Consider the following 15,735-nt stretch of genomic DNA (forward strand, 5'->3'; position numbering starts at 1 on the left):
GTATATGACGTGCCATTGACGAGGATGAACGTATCATCGACGAAGAGCCGGATCTCGCCATAGAGAGACAGTGTGGCGACGGTGGAAGTCGTAGTCAGGGCTTGAGCCGTCGACGGCGCCGTCGTCAACGATGATCCGGTCGATGGTGCAGAAATAGTTTTTTCGAAGGTATGCTTTACCTTAAATGGTGGTGTCGACGGCTCAGAAACAGGCTTATTTTTGGATTTTAAGTCAGAAGCTTTAGTCTTCATCTTTGAAGGGCTACCAATTTTTGAGGATGCCTCAGCAGATTTTTTTTACAATTTTCCTTGGTCTTTCCTCTGAAGAAACTTCAGATTGTCATTTGACAGGCGTTTTCGCCACAGAAACAGAAGAAGAGGGACTGTCCTCATCAGAGACAGGATTGTCCCTGGATTTCAACTTTTGCAGCCAGATGAGAAGACGACCCTCTCTGTCCTTAAGAGTCTTAGTAGAAAACGTTCTACATACCTTGCAGTCTCTAAGTTTATGGCTAGGATAGAGACAATATGTACAGTCCTTATGCTGATCATCAACATGCAGCCTTTTCTTCACGCAGGTAGCACAGGCTTCAAAAAGCCCTTTTTTAGGGGTCTCTGACATGGCAGTCAGTTTGAACCACCTTGAACTATTCCTGAAGACAGAAATATCCACATCCACTCAGAAAGGATTTCTGATAGAAAACAACTGAGCAGAGCTCAGAGGAGACTCCTTAGCACAATGTGTGGTGGAAAATCTGAGGGAAATCAGCTGCTCATAAGAGGGTTCTAGAGGGTGGTGAGAGCTGATTGGTTGTCTCTTAAGTTTGGTCCTTTTTTTATAAAATGACTATGAGATGTTACTAAATTAAGAGGCCTAGTGCCTCTGAGCTTTATATGCAATTGAGTATAGTTTTTTTATTACACCGGGGACTCACATCTCAATGACGGGGAATGATTCAAGCATCTGAATCTATGAAAGTTTCAATACTGGAGTAACACCTACTGGCTGGATTCCTAAAGGGGATCTGGTGCATGAAAAGATTGCTGTGAAAAAGGAGTTTGGGCCTTCCTCTCGTTCACCGGTTCCAGTCCTGGGAATAGACGGTACCAGAATGGTATTTCTACCACCGCTGCCTAGTTCTAAAGTAAATTGGTTTGTCTCCATTGACAATGTCAAGCTACACCATATGGCCGATCCTGCACAGCAGACCTTGAGAACTCCTGGGCATTACCCAAATCCCTCCCACTACAGACCAGGAGGTTCCTCTACAGACAACGCTGACACCTCTCAGAGCTTTGGGAGGGTGGAAAATGATTTTTCATTAGTCCCATTAACTTCTTCTGCAACAGTAATGTCAACAATAATGAGCGGTTTTACTTAAATACCACACAAACGGATGGTATAGTCTACTATGAACCACTGAGGAATACTTCTGCCAGTTCTCCTCTTCTAAACACGGCTCCAGTTTTTGCACAAACTGCTTTTGGATATTTTGCTAACATCAATGACACTTTCACCGACTCATCTGCGTCTTCTGCAACAAAACTGACAAGAGCATGTAAGCTGATAATTTGGCTCATAATTAACTATTTTATTCTTCTATAAAACTATCTGTGGCTCTTATTAACTGTACTTTCCTTCCTCCTTTGGATTGGGTTTGTGATTGTCTTCATTTTACTGATACATGGTCATTACCTTCCTGAACGCTCTACAGTTGAACTGGTGGATGAGGTCCTAACCCTACATTTTTCCTCCCATAAGGTCAGTAGAGACTTGTCCCTAGTGAGCATTTCAGTGATACCAATTCCCCATGGGATTGTTTGGGATAAATTATCATTTGATATATATGGCCCGACGGAGATCATCCAAATTCCATATGTTTAAACTTTCTATGAACAATGTATTAACACCCTAAGTTATTTCTGATGATTGGGATGTGAAAACATTTATTTCTATGATGTCTGCTTTGCAATATTTTATGGCATTTGAAAGTGAAGCTGTTTATCAATCGAGAGAAAATTATGGAGATATGTTCTGTTATAATTATTACGGACATCATTTCATACACAGAGCAAGTACCCCGTCGACTATTTGTAATTATACACAATGGGAACACTGTTTAACTCCGCCAGTAAGGAGTTCCAAAATATATTCTGAAAAGTTTGTATATTTTTCTGGGCTCAATGTTACAAATGCTGAGTTGTATTATTTTAAATTGCTAGTGACGGAAAGTCAACATATTTTATCAACTGATACAAAATTGATTTATTCTGATTCCTTTGTTTCCCGGTTGGCTATAGAAGGCAATGAATATTGGCTGAAGTTGATTGACTTGAAAAGTGTGTGCGGAACTAACAAATTGGCAAATAAGGGGAAAGGAAGCTTTATTTAGAGCATGCCTGATACCTGTTCAAATAATATTTTTAAATGAAACTGTACAAGACAAGTTGTTTAGGCTTGGCAAAAATTAAGGACTTGAATGCGCCCAGTATCTATGGCCCTGCTAAATTTAACAAATGGCAAATACACATTAATGCAACTGAAGATTAGCTTGATGAGTGGGTCCAAACTGGTACATTTAACACATCACTTTCACGTCCTGGTGGATGGTTATTGTGGCCAGTAGTCATGAATGGTTGTCATGCATGTTTTGTAAACTATACGGGGGGGTCCGGAACAAATAGGCAAGCCCCTCGCTATATGTCACCAGAATAGTCGGGTATAGTAACAACATACAGTGTAGGGAAGCTATGCCAGCAATGGTTAAAAAGTTCCTCACTAGATGCTATTAAAGAACAACTCTGTCTCCTTTCCAACTATACAGATTTGTAGGATTTCCTGGTAGGACCCAGAAAACAACATAGAAAGTGCTTCTTATATGCAGTATATAATGGAATTTGGAAACTTTCAAAACAAGAAGCTGCTGCCCAGTTATAGCAAATAGAGCAGGAAAATTTACAGAAAGCATTAGCTGTTGTAGATAGTGGGATTAACACCTTGTCCAACCACATATACACTTTAAACAACATTGTTTCTTCAGCAATGGACATAGTGCAAAGCGACATGTCATCCTTACAACATGGACAGTGCCAGCTAAGGTCCATTATGCAGTTAGGTTGGGTACTACAAACATTGAAAGCATGTTGCATTCACTGGCAACACGCAAGTGCAAGGGACATATTTTCAACATTTAATTTAACGCGAAATGGCGGCGACAACAACAAATAATGACTAAGAAGGAAGCAACTTTTGTCATGATAAAAACATCGAGAAATTTTAAATGTTGCCTTTTACTTTGGCTGAAATACCATCTGTTGAATGGTTAATACACAGAGATATTAATCTGCCTATTTCAATACTTCAATTCACTTCCTGCTTGAAACACATTCCAGTAGGCAGATATGAAAGGTTTGGAGATACTTACACACACGAGGTGTGAGAGCTTCACATTTTGTACTAATTTTCAGTGGCATGAAGGAGGTCTTTCTTAGCGGCAGTGAATGCGGGATTTCTGTGAGCCATTCGATGGTTTTAAGCAGCTGTCCTTGCATGGAGTTTGTAATGCTTCGGCAGCGAACTTAGCTTGCTTTCTAAAGGGAGCTCCAGTCCCCTTGATGAGACCTGCGTTCCAGGTGCTCTCAAATGGAAGCTATGTGTTCCTTAAAAGTGAGAGCTGTTGTGAAATGCAAGCTGGAATAGCTTATGTCGTTTCGGTCTCCCAAATAGTCCCCTGTTGCAGGAATGTCCTTTTTCCTCCTACACAACAGATGAAAGTAGCAGATATTTGGCCTCATACTGCTACTTCAAATGTGAATTTTGACAAGTTGGGCAGACTCAAGGCTTTATTGTTTCAAAAACATGTGACGCTTACATCTGCGCGCTAGACCTATGTACTTCAAGTTCCAAGATCATCTGCAGAAATACAGTCCCTTTTAAGTACAAATGTTCCTAGACACTTTGTGAACTTGTGGGACAATTATTTAACGCATACAGTAATACTGGGATAGCACATTTCTCTAAGGCTGTTGGTTCTGGTTTCATTCACACCTTTTCCTCTATATTTGGCTTAATACCTTCAGCCATACACTTGATCTTTTCGAGTATTTTAGGGGGATTTCCGATTACTATGGCTATAATAGGTGGCATCCTGCTGTTGATATTTTTTATTCGCAATGGCTGTCTCACAACTAGGACTAAAAGCGCTTCCAACAGCGCAGCTGTGTCATGAACGCATGATGCAGTATTTCAGAGCACCACTCCTGGAAGAACTGGAGTGTGACTGGTCCCTGTCATTCAAACCAGCGTTGGTGCCTTTTCGAATGTGCACTAAAAGTTTGTCTTTCAACGCTGTGTTTACTTTCATTGGACGCTGATCTTTGATGTTCTCGCTAAGGGCTCATTACCAGACATGTATGTTTAGGGTGTGTTTGCTACGGGAAGCTGTTTATGAGTTGCCCTTCGTGGATAAGGCAGCTCTTAACTCAACATTGGGCACAACACGGAATGCTGCTGCCTAAGCTGGAGCTCAGGCTTTGGAACATGACTGCTCCTTGGTTTTCCTTGGCAACAATTTGGCTACTTTACTTTTTGGTTCTGCCGAAGTGGAAAATCTCCTGGCTTCAATTGTCCCGGATATAACCAGCGATTTTAAAAATGACAGACTTTTAAATCCGGCTCTATTGGCGCCACTGCTGATGTTTTAAATCGCCCCTTTTTAATATTCCATATGCTCAAGTGTCTTTTAACTGGTCTTTATTTACATTTATGTATATATGCTTAAAAGGATAGCTTTTAGTTGTTTTTTTGTTTTAATGTTAGGCTTTTACCACCTTTGAACCGGCAAGGGGAGGGTGTTGTATAGCTATTTTAGCCATGTTTTTAGACACGTTATTTTAGCAACTAGGCCTGCTGTGTGTGCACTTTAGCCCAGTTACATTTTATTTAGCTTCATTTTATTTTCCTAGCACCGGCCACATTTGTGGTGCTGTCTTATTTTCTTCATCTAGTTATTCTTTCACCTAGGAAAGCATTAGGTTCCTAGCAAGACATTCTTTTTAAGTTGCCCTTTCCTTAAGGCTGTAGCCAGATAGAGTTGCCGGCAAAGTGGTATGCTGTCTTTTCAATATTCACAGAAACATACACACCCTTACGTGGGGACATTTTCTCAGAACATCAGCTGTTTTAACATAAAAACACTTCTCTGTCCCTTACACATTAGAGGGAGATTCCAGTCAGATGACCACAACCGTATGCTGACTGCTGATTGTCTTCACTACTGCTGCTTGCTTAGACTACCGGATCCATGGCCTATATGGGGTTGGTGTCTTTCTAGACAACAGGCTTCCTTGCTCAGGTATGGGGATGATGTCTTCCCAGGGGGAAAACCTGAAAGACGGACTAGGGCGTATCACGCTCTGCTCTAACATAGCTTAGGTAGGAACCACATATTTTACGCATAGTGACAGTATGGTGGGACTTTTTCTGTGTTTCACTCTTCTTGTCACCATTTTGCATCTAGTGTGTTTTATCATCCTAGTTATTGCAATTCATGCCATTCTATCTAAGATGCAGGTAATTCAGTAAACCTTATTGAAACGTTCCCTGCCTCTGTTTGTCTTTGCATATGTGAGACTAATGTAACTGAGAGAAATGGATGCGATCTGATTGAGCACGATTCCCTTGAGGAGTCATTTCTGTCATGCACCCAGTTGCCGCAATCATTCCTGCTCTTGAACAGAGATGAGGCACTGCTAGTTAGCCGGGAAACCCAGATTAGGCCAACAGTTGTCACATGGTGTTGGATTGGACTCAGTTCCCAACAATTCAGGTGATTCTGCTGGAGGAATCCAGTAGCCTCATTAGGATAATTAGAGATTCTGCGACAAGATACCCTGCAGCTATACCCCTTAGAATCATCACTGCCCCTGCAGTACCAAAAGTCCTCCTGGGTATTTTTACCAGAGTAGGGTTCCCTAAGGAGGTAGATTCAGACAGAGGTTCTAACTTCATGACTGCATGCTTAAAAAACATGTGGAAGGAATATGGTGTGACTTGTAAGTTTACACCCTATACCACCCACAAACAAATGGGTTGGGTGAAAGATTCAACCAGACCCTAAAAGGCATGATTGGACGCATCCCTGAAAAACTCAAAAAGAGATGGGATGTCTTACTTCCATGTCTGCTGTTTGCCTCCAGAGAAGTGCCACAAAAGGAAGTAGGATTCTCTCAATTGGAACTTTTATTTGGCCACCCTGTTAGAGGACAATTAAGTCTTGTAAGGGAAGTCTGGAAGAGGCTTCTCAAAGAGCCAAAACAAGACATAGTGGACTATGTTCTTCGCCTACATTCAAGAATGGCAGAGTACATAGAAAAAGCCGGCCAAATCCTTCAGTGCAGCCAAGAGCTGCAAAACTTCTGGTATGTCCAAAAAACTGCTATGGTGAAGTTCCAACCAGGGCAGAAAGTTTGGTTGTTGGAGTCTGTTGCTCCAAGGGCTCTGCAGGACAAATGGTCTGGGCCCTATGCATTCTTGAAAGAAAAGGGTAAGTCACCTACTTGGTGGACTTAGGCAGTTGCAAACATCCCAAAAGAATTATACATGTCAACTGCCTAAAATCCTATTATGACAGAGCTGATGTGACCATGCTCATGGTTACAGATGAGGGACAGGAAGAAGAGAGTGAGCCTCTCTCTGATCTCCTTTCCAGCAACCCACAAAATGGTTCTGTGGAAGGAGTGGTCTTACCAGACACCCTCTCAGAATAGCAGCAGGCTGATTGCAGGCAAGTCCTCAATCAGTATGCTGTACCCTGGGATAGCCCAGTAGTTTTAGTCCCCAAACCTCGCTCTGAAGGAGAGAAAAAGGAAATTAGGTTTTGTGTGGATTACAGGTGCCTCAATTCAGTAACAATAAATGATGCACACCCAATCCCAAGAGCTGAAGATCTCAGTTACAGACTAGGGACAGCCACATATCTGAGTACTTTTGATATAACATCAGGGTACTGGCAGATTGTCCAGAACCCAGGAGCAAAAGAGAGGTCAGCATTCTCCACTCCTAGTAGACATTATCAGTTCACTGTTACGCCCTTTGGTTTAAAGAATGCCCTTGCCACCTTCCAAAGGTTGGGAACTCAGGTCCTTCCTGGGCTGGAATCCTTTAGTGCAGCTTAACTAGTTGACATAGCTTTCTATGGCTCCAACTGGCAGAATCACCTGATCCACCTAAGGAAGATTATTGACTAACTTTATTAAACTTCAAAAATCCATAACTCCAAAAGTACTTAACCAATTTTGATAAAAATTCTATAAAATTCTGAAGTATTTTTATAAACTGGTCTCAAGTTATTATTTCGAATGTGTGAGTTGCATGATTGATACTGTGAGTATAACACATGCCTTTCACTTCTCCAAGATTGGTCTAACTGCTCAACCAAGCTACCATACAAATTAGAGCATTAGGTGGTTTAGTTTTTAACTCTGTAAACTAATGTGTGGTTGCCCAGACCTCCTGCACAGTGTGCTTAGTTTTGCACACTACATAGAGGGCCAGCCTTCTACAAGGGGTATTGCGATTGTTGCGGGGACAGTGCTGTTCCTGTACGCTGGCTGCAATGGCAGTGTCTTGACAGAATGCTGACTGCATAAGTAGTACACTGGCTTCAGGGCTGCAGGGGAAGTGTGCTGCCATCCACTCCTGTAAGACGGTATTGGGGGCAGTGTGCTGGCTGTAGGGGTAGTGTGCTGGCTGCAGGGGCAGTACACTAGCTGCCAGGGCAGTATGTAGGGTGCAGTAGCAGTGTGCTGACTACAGGGGCATTGTGTTTGCTGCGTGGAGAGTGTGCTGGCTGCAGGGCCAGTGCGCTAGCTGCAGGGGTAGTGTGCTGGCTGCCAGTCCCTAAACTGGCTGCAGTGGCAGTATGCTGACTGCTGTTCTTGTACGCTGGCAGCAGAGGCAGTGCGCTGGCTGCAGGGGCTGTCTTCTGATCTCGGGGTAGTGCGCAGGCTGCAGAGGCAGTGAGCTGGTTGCTGTTCCTGTAAGCGGACTGTGGGGGCAGTGTGCTGGCTGCCGTTCCTGTAAACTGGCTGCAGGGACAGTGCGCTGGCTACAAGGGCAGTATGTAGGCTGCAGGGGCATTGAGTTTGCTGCAGTTGCAGTGTGCTGGATGCCAGTCCTGCAAGCTGGCTGCAGGGGCTAGTGTGCTGGCTGCAAAGAAAGTGTGCTCGCTGCAGGAACAAAGTGTTCGATGGAGGGGCAGTGCGCTGGCTGCAGTGGCAGAACGTTGGCCTCAGGGGCAGTGCAAAGGCTGCAGGGGCAGTGAGATGGCTGCAAGGGAAATGTACTGTCTGCAGGAGCAGTGCACTGGCTAAAGTGGCAGTGTGCTGGCTGCGGTCCCTCTGAGCTGTCTGTAGGGGAAGAATGCTGGCTGCATGGGCTGTGCACTGGCTTTAGGGCCGGGGGTACAGTCTGCTGGTTGCAGTGTCAGTGGTTTCACTGCAGGAGCAGTGTGCTGACTGCCGTTCCTGAAAGCTGGCAGTAAGCTGGATGCAGGCGCAATGCACTGGCTACATGGGCAGTACCGCAGGCTGCAGAAGCAATGTGCTGACTACAGCGGTATTGTGATTGCTCCAGGGAAAGTGTTCTGGCTGCAGGGGCAGTGCACTGGCTACAGGGGCAGTACCGCAGGCTGCAGAAGCCATGTGCTGACTACAGGGGTATTGCGATTGTTCCAGGGAAAGTGTGCTGGCTGCAGGGTCTATGTGGTAGCAGCAGGGGCAGTGTGCTGGATGCAGGTCCTGCAAGCTGGCTGGAGGGACAATATGCTGGTTGCTATTCCTGTAATGGTGCTGCAAAGAAAGTGTGCTGGCTGCAGGGACAATGTGAAGGCTGCAGGGACGGTGCGCTAGCTGCAGTGAAAGTGCTCTAACTTCAGTGGCAGTGCGCAGGCTGCAGGGGCGATGCACTGGTTGCAAAGAGCAGTGTGTTCGCTGCAGGGGCGGTGTGATGGATGCAGGGGTGGTGTGCTGGCTGCAAGGGTGGTGTGCTGACTGCAAGGGCGGTGTGCTCACTGCAGGGGTAGGGTGCTGACTGCGCTGGCTATAGCAGCAGTGCGCTGGCTGTGGTTCCTGAGAGATGGCTGTAGGGGCAGAATGCTGGCTGCAAGGACAGTACACTGGCCTTAGGGCTGTGGGGGCAGTCTGCTGGTTGCAGGGACAGTGCGTTTGTTGCAGAGGCAGTGTGCTGGCTGCTGTTCTTGTAAGCTGGCAGTGGAGGTACTGAGCTGGATGCAGGGGCTGTGTGCTGGCTGCAGGGACAGTGCGCTGGCTACAGGGGCAGTACGTAGACTGCAAAAGCAGTGTGCTGACTACAGGGGCATTGTGTTTGCTGCAGGGACAGTGTGCTGGCTGTAGGGGCATTGTGCTAACTGCAGGGGCGGTGTGCTGGAGGGGCAGTATGCTGGCTGCTGTTCGTGTATGCTGTTGCAGAGATAGTGCGCAGGCTGCAGAGACAGTGTGCTGGCTGTACAGGCAGTGCGCTGGCTACAGGGGTAGTGCGCTGGCTACAAGGGAAGTGTGCTGGTTACAGGGGCAGTGCGCTGGCTGCAGGTGCAGTGTGTGTGCTACAGGAGCAGTGTGCTGGCTGCAGGGAAAAAGCGATGTCTATAGGGGCAGTGCGCTGTATTCAGGGGGCAGTGTGCAGGCTGCAGGAGCTGTGTCCAGGCTGCCCTGGCTGGCTGTAGGGCCCAGGGCAGTGTGCTGGTTGCAGTGCCCAGGGCAGTGAGCTCGCTGCAGTATACTGGCTGCTAGTGCTGTGTGCAGGATACAGGGGCAGTATGCTGGTTGCAGGTGCAGTATACTGGCTGCAGGTGAAGTGTGCAGGGATAGTATGCTGGCTGCAGATGAAATATACTGGCTGCCGGGTTAGTATGCTGGTTGCAGGTGCAGTATACTGGCTGCAGGTGCGGTGTGCTGCATGCAAGTGCAGTATACTTGCTGCTGGACCAGTGAGCTGGCTGCAAGGGCAGTGTGCAGGCTGCAGGCGCAGGCTACAGGGGCTGCAGGCTACAGGGGCAGGGGAATTGGTGGTTAGCATCTCTGAATACCGAGGGTGTGCATGTGGTTAGCTTCTGTGAATACCCAGTGCGCGTGGTTTGCTTCTTTGAATACCAAGAGTGCGCACGTGGCTAGCTTCTGTGAATACCCAGAGTGTGCATGTGGTTACCTTCTTTGAATACCCAGAGTGTGCAAGCGGTTACCTTCTTTGAACACCCAGCCATTTCTGTGACTGAAAGATGATGTCTGCTGAAACTGGATATTTGCGTCAAGCTCAACTTTTCTAAAAGTAATATTTTCTCTCCAGTTCTGTGTTTCTCATTTCACAGTACAACAAAGGCAGTTATCCTTAATCAAGTAGACAGTTCCTTTAAACCTTATGGTAAGAGAAGAATTCTAAAACTGCCCTAAAAATTCTAATCACCTATAGAAACACTGGTTGTGGGCTACCTGATGTACAGGCAGATAATATACATTTTACACACGTACAACTAAATAAGCGTGGTCTAAGTTAAAACATAAAGGATACTTTATTGAGTGGACTGGAGAGAATCTTCTCAGGTAGCTACCCATCTGAACTGCTCTTCATGTTACTAAATCAAGTGGGATTACTACATACGCGGAGGGTGTAGTGATACAAGGAAGGTGAATATTATTTTTTTCATGATGAATATTCAATGTTATGACAAAGACCAGTGATCAGTGTGAACAGCATAACTGAGTGGGCTGTGAAGTTGGCGGGGACTAGGGATTGGCAGCCCCTGGAATACTTTGCTGATGAAAGGATTGCTTTTATCAGTGTGGTAGGAATAAACACATGTGAACCACAATGTTTCAATTCAAATTAACTGCATTTAAGTGCACATAAAGTCTTGTCTCTTTTCAGGAACAGTTGTCAATCTTACCTTAACATTCAAATGATCTGCTGGGGTCTTAGAAGGACCAGAAGAATTGCAGATGGCTTTGTCACCTGCAGAATATGTCTGATATTTCCAGGATGAAGGCTGGCATATTGAGTAGGTTGTCACTGACATATTGACCAGGTTCTTGCGCGGAATCACTGGTGCCCCCCAAAGTATTAATTGGTGGGTTTCTTAGTGTCAGAATTGACAGGAATTGGAAGGAAGTTGTCGCTTACAAACACAACATTGGCTTGTTGAAGCGGTTAGAGCGGTATGGTACTGTTAAAGGGATTCAATTGGTGATAAGAGGATAATGTTAAAGGTGATGCCATGTTGGCACTGTTTAATAATTATTTGTGTGTGATGATTGATGACCTACCAGGTTCTCCAATTCAAAGGGGGGAACTTAATTGTGATGTAAGATGAATGTGATTATCTGAAATACCAGAGGAATTGAAACTAATATCTCTGGAGAAAGTGACTTAATTTGGGACGTAAAGCCAGCTGGGCACTTTCTGTTCATATATTTGCTTGCAGATGATGCTTTTTGTACTGGATATTGTCTTTATTGATTCAGTCCATGTTAATTGACTGCAATATGCAATATGATGCTGTTATGAAATAACAACTAATTGTCCTGGAGTTACACATAAGCTGCTCCTATATCCACTTCTGGAGCCTGACACCTAGATCCCAATGCAATGGGGTCTCATCCTCGCTGGAGCGATCTGTAGCCTGGCACTTAGATGCCATTGCAATGGCGGGAGATAACTCATTATCAGTTTTTATGTTCTTAAGGACAGCTTTGCTTTAGAGGCAGGTTTTTTTTACTTTGTTTAACCATATTTGTAAGAAATAGCCATGCACAGTTATAATGTCAGATGTATCTCTCTGCAAGAGTAATTACACTAATAACGATTAAAAAAGCAATTACTAATTTATTTAGCATTTTCTTCTTTTAAAGCATTGCTTGTCCCTTTGTAGGGTGTCAAGGCGCTTTGCATCTCATGCACATTAAACAAAGAAAATGGCTTATACAAGAGTGTAAATCACTGCGCAGGAGGAGGGCTGTCTGAACTAATAATTCTTTATTATTACCCAAAGGAACCATTTTAGCATCCAACAATGAAACACTGAGAAAAAGCACTGTAGGTCTAAACGTATGCCTTGCAGTTTGCATTTAAGCCTATTGTAGTATTGGTTTATAGCTCACTGTGTTCCATTAGAAGGATTGTAGCTCACGAACTGCAAGATCTCTGTGACAAAAGCAGTAAACAACATATCTATCCACCTAAAAAACAAACTTGTGAGCTACATTCTAAGCTTTGTGATTTGCAGCAGGCACATTAACCCTCTATGCTACTTTATCATGAGTCAAAACTGTGTCCAGACAAAACATAGATCTTGCCATCATGTGCATTAACGACTTACCATTATTATCCCATGATAATTGCTGGGCACAAAAAGATCTCTGCAGTAGGTGCCACAACCCCTTAGTTATTTTTAAATGCAGCCTGTTTGCCACCAATTAAGCCAGAATAGATTTTCTATCACATTTGTACTTGCTGATAATATCTTTACTTTATGGGATCCCAGGGTAAATAATTTCAATTTCCTGTTCAGTGGAAGATTAACACCCATTACGAACAGTGCAATGAAGTGAAAAGTAGTGCTATGAAGTGGAAACAATGACTGTATAACCGCTGCATCAGTATTATTACTGTTAGGTGGCTGGGGCACCTCCTGGAGAGAAGTGAGTGGGACTGTTTGAGGTATAGGGTTCAGCTCCCCCCCCCCCCCCAGTGATTATACATCGACAATGTCTGTGTCTTAAGCCCTAATTTGTCCTCAGACAGGAGCTCTCCTTGTCCAGCATCAAAGTAAGTGACCAGGCTCAGCCATAGCTCAGCTACAAATGCTGCAGGGTTCAGGGGTCATTGCATCAATGCTGTACATACACTGGAGATTTGTGAGTGGGGGTACAGCCCCTCCCTACATCCACCCCACACTTTACAATAAAAAGCTCACAGCAGAGGAAGGCTGTGCTGAAACGTGATTTCATGGGGAAGATTTCATGGGCCATTTACAAAAACTTGAATAATTTGATATTCTGCAGCCCCCTCTCACCCGGCGCTGCTGAGGGTCTCTTCCCTCCCATCCTGTCACCGGCAGGAACTGCATCACCCCCGCGTTCCTCCCTCCCTTGTTGACTCCTGGACTGAAGAAGGGCCACAGGGTGGGGGGGAAGGAGGCCCCGGAGAATGTGAAGAGCAGAGACCGGTCATCTACATTGTATGCGGACAGCCTGCCCCCTCATACTCCAGGAAGATACCCACAGCCCTGGGGTGTAAAGGGGGCGTCAGGAGAGTGGGAGGGGAGGTGGCAGATTCATATTTACTATCTCTGAGAAGCACCGTCCAGTATCCATTCTTAAGTGATAGTGAGATCTCCCCCTTCCTACACACAGCCTAGTCATACAACCCCAGGATCCAGGCTCCTATGTATTGCGAATACGCCTCCGATTGATGCCTCTGTGAGTTCAGCCTCTCTCTCTCCAGGACAGTGACAGTAGGATCGAATCTCTGGGGGGTGTCCGGCAGATCCTGTGCTCTGTCTCCGTTTCTCACACTCCTTCCGTCCTCGCATAGGACGAGGTTCCGATTCCCAGTGTCGGGATCCAGGGTCACCTCAGCTGCAAGATACAGAAGCAGATGTCAGAGTGTTATAAGGTGACGTAACGCACTGAGGGTCATTGTCACACACAGGATGTCAGGACATGATGCTCGTTCCTCAGTTTCCTGAACAAGAGTGTCACCTCATCAAATTGAAACAAGCAAAAGGAAAGCTGAAACAGGCGGTATGGGAGCTCTGGGCTAAAGACATCTGGGACATAAAACATAATAACGCCAGCCAATTCTGGAGTACTGTAAATGCCCTGAAAAAGCAACAAGGCCCAATCTCGGACTCAAACATCTTGGAGGCGAACTGGGCATCTTTTCTGAAATTACACTTCCAGCAAACCAAAGGTGCAGAGGATCACGTCAACATCAGTGGCCTGGGCAGGCCAATCCAGCCCGGCAACCCAGCTGGCGGCAACTACAGCAATGTGGACAGTGAACTAGCCATCACCTGTGCAGCTATCCAATGGCTAAAAGGCAAAGGGAGAAAGACGAGAGCCCCCGTCCCAAATGGTGTTCCTCAGGCCATCTACAAACTGGACCTTCCCCAGTGGGCCGTAGCCATGGCCCCCTCTTCAACCACGCCCTGTCCGGGGAACCAATCTCGGAATCCTGGATGGGATCCATAATCTCTCCAATAAACAAAGGCTGCGATAAGTCAAAACCCGCAACAACTGCCTGAGCGCACTAATAGACAACAAAGCAAAGTGCTATGCTAGCGCTCTCCTGGAGAACCTGGTCAACTGGACCAGTCAAAAGCAATAATCCCTGCAAACCAAACCAGGATAACCTGTAATTCAGGCACGGACACTAACATTATGGCATTATCCCTCATACTGGACTATTCAAAGGCCACGAAGCTCCCACTCTATCTCTGCATCATCGACTTCAAAGCAGCCTTTGACAGCATCATTCGTAACAGACTCTGAAAGAAACCTAATAGCTGGTAAATCCCACAGCAACTGCTGAAAGTTATTGAGACCCTGTACACCAGCACGTGGGTCAGGATTAAACAGGGCAATGGGTCAAACCTATCCAGGAAGATCCCAATGACTAAAGGCCTAAAACAGGGCTGTGCCTTGGGCCCTACACTTTTCAATCTATCCATGGCATACTTTTCAACAGCGCTATCCTCAGTCAACTCTCACACACCACGGTTGGGAAAGAAGCAACTGTCAAAGATGTTGTGCTGCTCAGCAGAACAAGGGTAGACATGCAACGCCTCCTGAAACCACGGACGACTACGCCCTTGAGAACGAGCTACAAATCAATCACAAAAATAACCAAAATCATGATAATTGGCAAGAGATCCCTAAAAGGGGCAATAACCTGGGGGCTGAGTGGAATCACGCTTAAAGAAACAACAACTTAGAAATATCTATGCCTTCTTTTTGGTCACCATGGTTCCTTTCTCAGACATAAAGAAGACATAAGACAGAAGTGGGGTGCGCTCTTCATGGGGCTACGGTCTCTGTCGACAAAACTGAACAGGTACTCACTCAGGCCACTGCTAGAAGTAGCAAGAGCAAAGGTGATTACAACATTAGCCTACGTCAGTATTGCACTCCGCTGCAGGGACGCAAAGGTCATGGATGCTACAGTAGCAAGCATCTACAGGCAATTGTTCAGGCTCCCAAGGCATACATCAAAAGCACAGATAAGGTTGGAGTTCAGCCTACTCAAACAGACCGTAGCAAGGAGAGCAGCTTTTATCAACTTTCTTCACAAAACAAGGGCTGCGGCCACAAACACCATAAACCATGACATCTGGGAAGAAATAATGATGAAACCTCGATCACTGGCGAGAATATACCTTCACTAAAGCAGTTCGACATCGACAGCCAATGGACATCGGAGCTTAACCACAAACGTTTCAAAACCTTCACCAAAAGAACAATAAGGCTTCTGTCCCTCACTGAAAACAAGACAGCCCTCAAGAAAAGGCACCATGGCTGGCTAGTTCTGAACAGCTACAAGATCCTAGCTCCCCAGTCATATCTGGGTGAAATTGTAACCTACAGCACCAAGAGGAAGTTCTTGATCTACTGCTGGGTGGTCCACCTGGTAGACATACATGAGAGGCCATGGCAAACAAACACC

General features: G+C 45.5%; 1 protein-coding gene across 1 annotated transcript in view; it reads right to left on the bottom strand.

The window, feature by feature from the left end:
* Positions 1–12,030: 12,030 nt before the first annotated feature.
* Positions 12,031–15,735, bottom strand: part of LOC138299185 (E3 ubiquitin-protein ligase TRIM39-like) — a 182,115-nt gene continuing 178,410 nt past the window's right edge. The window contains exon 8 of the mRNA XM_069237280.1: positions 12,031–13,649. Within this exon, the coding sequence (XP_069093381.1) occupies positions 13,426–13,649 (224 nt within the window). The 3' untranslated portion in view covers positions 12,031–13,425. The remainder of the gene's footprint in view (positions 13,650–15,735) is intronic.

The sequence above is a fragment of the Pleurodeles waltl genome, chromosome 6, assembly GCF_031143425.1.
Source record: "Pleurodeles waltl isolate 20211129_DDA chromosome 6, aPleWal1.hap1.20221129, whole genome shotgun sequence".
Lineage (NCBI taxonomy): Eukaryota > Metazoa > Chordata > Amphibia > Caudata > Salamandridae > Pleurodeles > Pleurodeles waltl.